Raw genomic sequence first — 6,074 nt, 5'->3', positions numbered from 1 at the left:
AGATCAGGAGCGGAACCATAGAAATGGAGGCCACATGGAGGGTTAGCAACAGGGGAGTGGGAGGAGGAGAAGGAGGGAAAAGGTACAGAGAATAAGTAGCATAGACGGTAGGTAGAAAATAGATAGGGGGGAGGGAAAGAATAGTAGGGGAAATATAGAATCTAAAGAACTTGAGACACGTGGTCATAAACTAAAGGGGGGAATGGTGGGGGAGCTGTGTGCAGGGTGGAGGGGAATGGGGGGAATGGGACAACTGTAATGGCATAATCAATAAAATATATATTAAAAATAAAAACAAATAAGATTGTCAAACAAAAAATGGGATAGCTAGCCCAGCTGGTGCAGCTCAGTGGATTGAGCACCAGCCTGCAAACCAAAGAGTTGCCAGTTTGATTCCCAATCAGGACCCCTGCCTGGGTTTCAGGCCAGATCCCCAGAATGGGGACTGTGAGAGGCAACCACACATTGATATTTCTCTCCTCTTCTCCTCTCTCTAAAAATAAATAAATATTAAAAAAATTTTTTTGATAAAAGCTAAAAGATGTAACATACAAAATTTATAAGCCCTGGAAAGCAGGTCGCCTGGCTTGTGTAGCTCAGCGGATGGAACACAGGCCTGCAAGCCAAATGATGGCAGGTTTGATTCCCAGTCGGGACACATGCCTGAGTTTCAGACCGGGTCCCCAGTAGGGGGCGCGCTACAGGCGACCACACATTGATGTCTCCCTCTCTTTGTCTCTTCCTTCCCCTCTCTCTAAAAATAACTAAGAATCTTTTTAAAAATGTATAAAATCTACTAAAAGGTAGAACTAGAGACAGTGAGGTGAAATAGGAGAAAGGTTAGAGCCTCAGGACATTTCCGGGGGAAAAAAGCTAAAACGGAGCCGGGACAAGGCTGCACGTGGTGCCTCTGCCTGAGGGACACCGCGACCCACGTGCCAGAGACCAGACTGAGGCTCAGACGCGATGATACGCGTCTCCCCGAAATTCCTAGAGTGCGCGTTCTCGGTCCTGGTTAGCAGCAGCCAGCGCGCAAGCTGCTGTTTTCTGCAGAAAAGGAGAAATGTCAGGGGCTGCGGAGGACCAGCTGACGGGTCCCCACCCCATCCCAACAGCACCTGGGGTTGTTACCTGGGGTCTCAGGGACCCGCCGAGGCCCGCGTCTTTACCTGGCGGCAGGGAATCGCACCCGGCCGAGCGGGCGTCTTCTTTCTTCCCCGAAACTTCCCTTCTGCGTCCTGGGCGCTCTGGGCGCTGCGGGCGCTGCGTGGGCAGAGCGCCTTCCACCTGCGGCCCGCGTCGCACGAGGCGCAATCAATCGAGTAAACTGGACGGCGTCTCAGAAGGCCCAACGCCCGAGAATACAAGAAGGCGGGGCGTTTTTATGTAGCTAGGGGAGTCTGGCCGAGAAAGTGAAATTTAGTAAAGACTTCGGGGTGGCGGCAGCTGGTGCACTTGGGGCACCGTGCGGCAGAGGGGGGAGGCCCCTGCAAAGGCCCCGAGACGGAGGGTCCGGGAGGGTCCAGGAGGCGGTGAGAGAGGACCAGACCTGACGGTGGGCGAGGCGGACGCAGGTGGGGAGGCCTCCCCCGCCTCCGCCCTTTTCTCGCCCGCAGGAGAGTAATTGAAGCCAGAGACAAACACGTGTGGTGGAAACGAGACAGTGAATTTATTTATGAAACGCACGAGCACAGGGCTGCAAGCCGGTGCTGGGCTACTCTACATGCCCCGCGTGCAGAGGAAAGAAAGTTAAGTTTGTTAGTGTGTTCCGTACACAGGAGCCGAGGCTACAAGTGGGTACTTAGCTCAGCTAAGGATGGCGACTCTTGGGGGTCATGGATGATACACCTCAGCTGGCTTCTAGGTTCCCCTCCTTCCCCTCGGGAATAACGTGCCCCTGCAAAGACCTCCTTTCTCAGTGAGGAAAGACTTTTTGTCGTAGTGAAATTGCTCTGGAGGCCCCTCCCCCCGCCCCGGCCTCGTCTTTTGCTCGTGATACTCAGGACACCAGCTGTCCCATCAGGCCGGGCGAGGACCGGCTAATTGGTGACACGTGTTTTCCTTTCGCTTCCAGCCAGAAGGCTCCGGGTCCTCCTCAGACTCGGGCTGAGCGTTCTCACCTGCCCGGCTCGTTAAGCCCCGGCTCCATCTGTTCTTGCTCCTCCACCTTCGGCTCACACTTCCATGTACCCGACATTTCTTCAGGGACCCAAGGTGGCTGCCCTGCTCGGCCATCACTGCTGAGTCCCGGGACGAAGAGGAGGACCCCCACTTTCCACCAAAGTACCCCAACACCTTCTACAAAAAATTGGTTATCAAAAATGGTCACAAGTTTACCCTTATCTCCAAAGGAAGGAAGAAACCAGCCCTGGCTGGTGTGGCTCACGGGATTGAGTGCCGGCCTGTGAATCAAAGGGTCGCTGGTTCAGTTCCCACTCAGTGCACCTGCCTGGGTTGCAGGCCAGGTCCCCAGTAGAGGGAGTGCAAGAGGCAACCACACACTAATGCTTCTGTCCCTCTCTTTCTCCTTCCCCTCCCCTCTCTCTAAACCTTTATTTAAAAAAGGCTGGGGGTGGGCTGGGATGGGGGTAAAAGGCAAAAAACTGTTCTTTTTTTAAAAATTATTTATTTATCTTTAGAGGGGAAGTGAAGGAGAGAGGGAGAGAAACATCAATGTATGGTTGCCTTTTGTGCGTCCCCTGCTGGGAACTGGCCTGCAACCCCGGTATGTGCCCTGACTGGGAATCAAACCGTGATTGTCTGGTTCCCAGGCCCGCGCTCAATCCACTGAGCTACGCCAGCCAGGGCAAAAAACTGTTCTTGAACAATTAAAATAAAAATGGAAAATAAAAAGTAATTTTTTAAAAGGAAGGAGGAACCAGTTTTACACCAGGCACATCGCAGGCCAAGGGCAGTGGAGTCCTGTGGAGCGGGCAGGAGAGAACATGCCGGGGGACCGTGGGCTTGCTGAGCCACCGCAGGCCGTGTGCCCCCCACCGGGCACCCCTCCTCCCCCTGCGGCCTCCAGGGGTCTGCCCTCCAGGGGGCTTCTCCAGGTGGATCCGCAGAGGTCCGCCCACCCAGGAAACACAGCCTCAGGGGTTCTGCCCTGGGTGGTCAGAACACTGCCCTCCAGGGATGGGGGTTCAGCCTGGGGCAGCCCCACTGTCCAAACTTGTCAGCAATATTCGGGGCCTGCTTCGGTTTCGAAAGACCGGCTGGTCATTTTCACCGGCCGTGACAAGAGACACTGACAATACCTTCATCACAGACATGCCTGGGAGCCCCTGCTGGCGTAGCTCAGTGGATTGAGCGCAGGCCTGTGAACCGTATGATCACGGTTCGATTCCCAGTCAGGGCACATGCCTGGGGTTGCGGGCCAGTTCCCAGCAGGGGATTCACTAGAGGCAGCCATACATTGATATTTCTCTCCCTCTCTCCTTCCCTTCCTCTCTAAAGATAAATAAAATCTTTAAAAAAAAAAAAAAAGAAAGAAATGACATGGGGGACATGTGGCCTTTCTTTGCCAGGTTAGGTTATAACTTGGCCCCTGGGTCACATGGCTTCTTAGGACTCACTCCTGTACCAGAGCCGTGTGTGTGCCTCTGCATTTGCTACAGATTTCTTTTTGCCTTCATTGTCCAGAAAAATTAATGTGACAAAACACTTTCACTGGATCCAATTTTACTGAGGCTAAGTCATTAAGTCCTAGAACAAGCCGCGGGGCTCGGGCCAGCTCCCCCTCATTCGGAGGTGACGTGAGGCGGAGGGGCCGTGGGCGGGGGGGCTGGGCTAGTTCTTCGGCTCACAGGTCCCTGTCCCGGTCACTGCAGGAAAGAGCAGACATCAGAGGGTGCCGCGGACAGTGCGCCCGAGGGCAGAGCGGAGGGAAGTGGCCTCCGGGACTCGGCATCTCAGGAGCACCAGTCCTTGATGGACTCAGTTCACCTGGCCAAGAACATCAGTGGGGCCCTCTGGTTCCTTGGGCCACAATTTAACCATTTCTGCGCGCTGACGGCACCAGGCAGGTCCTGAGCACTGGGGGCCGAGACCCCTGTAGAGTCAGGCGGAGTAATGGGCTGCACCAGCAACACGGGCGCTGACACCCCCACACCCGCACAGCAGCGCCGTCTGGTTCTGCAGCCCGTCTCGGTCGCGGCGCCCCCCCTCCCTCTCCATCCGCGCTCACCTCGTGGGAGGTGGGAGGAGACTCAGCTGCTGGGGCGGGTCCTCTCTCAGGCCTCCAGCCCTGTGGTGGCGGCAGCCCCACCCTCACCTGTCCCCAGGTGCATCGGCACCGTGTCCACTGGGTCCCTGATGGACCTGGAACCCCACTGCGCCCTTCTGACGCCTCGTGCAGCCCCCAGTGCTGCGGGACCCGGGACCGCCCAGCACTCACGGGCGGCAGGCAGTGCGCCAGGACCCCGGTGCGGGGCTGGCAGCGCGCAGGCGCAGTCTCGGTCACGCTGAGGCAGCACTGGCTGCGGCACTCGCTGTGCTCCGAGCAGTAGTCCCGGTCGGGCTGGGGGTGCACAGGACACAGGTGCCCCAGATGTTGCGGGAGCCCGGAGCCCAGCAGGTGTCACCCGCGGCCAACCTCCGCGCACCCCTGCGCCCTCACCTTGCGCCAGGGCAGGCACTGCAGGAAGATGGTGCGGGGCGTGCAGAAGCGGAGCGGGTTGTAGCTGTTGGTGACGCAGCAGTTGCTCCGGCACTGCGCGGGGTCCGAGCACTCGAGGCCGTTGGGCTGCGGGAAGGCCGGGCCTCCATGCACCTGGGGGCCTGCCGGGGGCGCGCCCCTGTCCCCGCCCACCCGCCCTCCCTCCGGAAGGCGAGGCGCACCTTCAGCCAGGACAAGCACTTCTGGAAGATGGTCTGAGACGTGCAGTACTTCTGCGGGTTCAGGCTGCTGGTGGCGCAGCAGTCGCTCTGGCATTCTACGTTCTCCTCACAGGGCTCCCCGATGCCCTGCGGAGTCGGGGCAGCTGCAGACCCCCAGGGGCCTCTCCTGCTGTCTGCCACTTCCCCGGGTCCCACCAGCCTTCCAACGTCGTGCCCCCGACAACTTCTCTCGTACATTCACAGACCAGGGAGGGTGGACGGCCAGGGGGCCAGTGGAAAGTGGAGGGAGGGAGCTAACAGTTGGCTGTGTCAGCCCTGAGCCACGTGGACAGAGGGCAAACTGAGGCACAGAGGTGGAGGAAGCTAGTGAATGGCCCTGAGAGCAGCGGGGCAGGAGGACATGCTGCAACAGAAGCTTCCAGGAGCCAGGCCACGCCCCTCCCATGTGCTCACCACGTTTCGGCAGGTGAGACACCCAGGCTCAGAGACTGTAAGCCACCTGACCTGGTCACAGACCAGCAAGGAGCTGCCTTCAGCCCCTAGGCCTCCCACACAGAAGCCACCATCATCAGCGTGGCCTCCAGCCGCAGTTCTCAAACCTCGGTCCCAGAAACTCTCACCAATTCAAAACGTCAGTGGGGGCACAAAGAACCGCGGTGGGTGTGGGCTCCCCCTGTCGGCGGGCGCTCGGAGGCCAGGCCAGGAGCCAGCCTTGGGGCGGAGAGCAGGAAGGCAGAGGGGGACTTGACCTATAGAGGGGCGGCCCACGGTGGCGGGGCATCAAGGGAGCACACGGGGGTCAGGCCCCGGCGGGAAGGAGGCCAGGCTGGCAGCCCGGGAGCCCAGGGAGCAGGCCCGGTGTCGGGGTCTTGCCCGGTGCGGGGGCGCCCGTGTGGCGGTTACCTTGTGCAGCGCTGTTGAGGGCACGAACTGCGTGCAGAGCGGCAGCAACAGCAGCAGCAGCAGGTGGCCGGCAAGTGCCATCGGGCCGGCAGGCCTATCAATGCCTGGGTGGTTGAGAAGTGTCCCCATGTCCAAGGCCACCTCCGTCCCCAAGGCACCCTCCATGGGCACCCACAACCTTTCCCTCCTTCTCCCAATTTTTGTCTTGCAAAATGGGTGTTTGTAAAATTAACAGACATGCCCTGGCTGGTGAGGCTCAGTGGATTGAGTGCTGGCTTGTGCAAAGGGTGACCAGTTTGATTCCCAGTCAGGGCACATGCCTGGTTGTG

The 6,074-nt window shown here is 58.6% G+C and overlaps 1 protein-coding gene across 1 annotated transcript; it reads right to left on the bottom strand.

Moving 5' to 3' along the window:
• Positions 1–3,805: 3,805 nt before the first annotated feature.
• LRCOL1 (leucine rich colipase like 1) lies at positions 3,806–5,826 on the bottom strand. The gene is made up of 5 exons (XM_053669835.1): positions 5,746–5,826; positions 4,843–4,968; positions 4,622–4,747; positions 4,299–4,522; positions 3,806–3,827 (listed from the first exon to the last, which is right to left on the bottom strand). The coding sequence occupies exons 1-5, from the start codon at positions 5,824–5,826 to the stop codon at positions 3,806–3,808; spliced, it is 579 nt and encodes a 192-aa protein (XP_053525810.1).
• Between the last annotated feature and the right edge of the window lie 248 nt (positions 5,827–6,074).

The sequence above is a fragment of the Artibeus jamaicensis genome, unplaced genomic scaffold (assembly GCF_021234435.1).
Source record: "Artibeus jamaicensis isolate MK-2021 breed Jamaican fruit bat unplaced genomic scaffold, CSHL_Jam_final contig_525, whole genome shotgun sequence".
Taxonomy (NCBI): Eukaryota; Metazoa; Chordata; class Mammalia; order Chiroptera; family Phyllostomidae; genus Artibeus; species Artibeus jamaicensis.
Note: the sequence above shows the minus strand (reverse complement) of the source record. Positions and strands in the feature narration are given on the sequence as shown.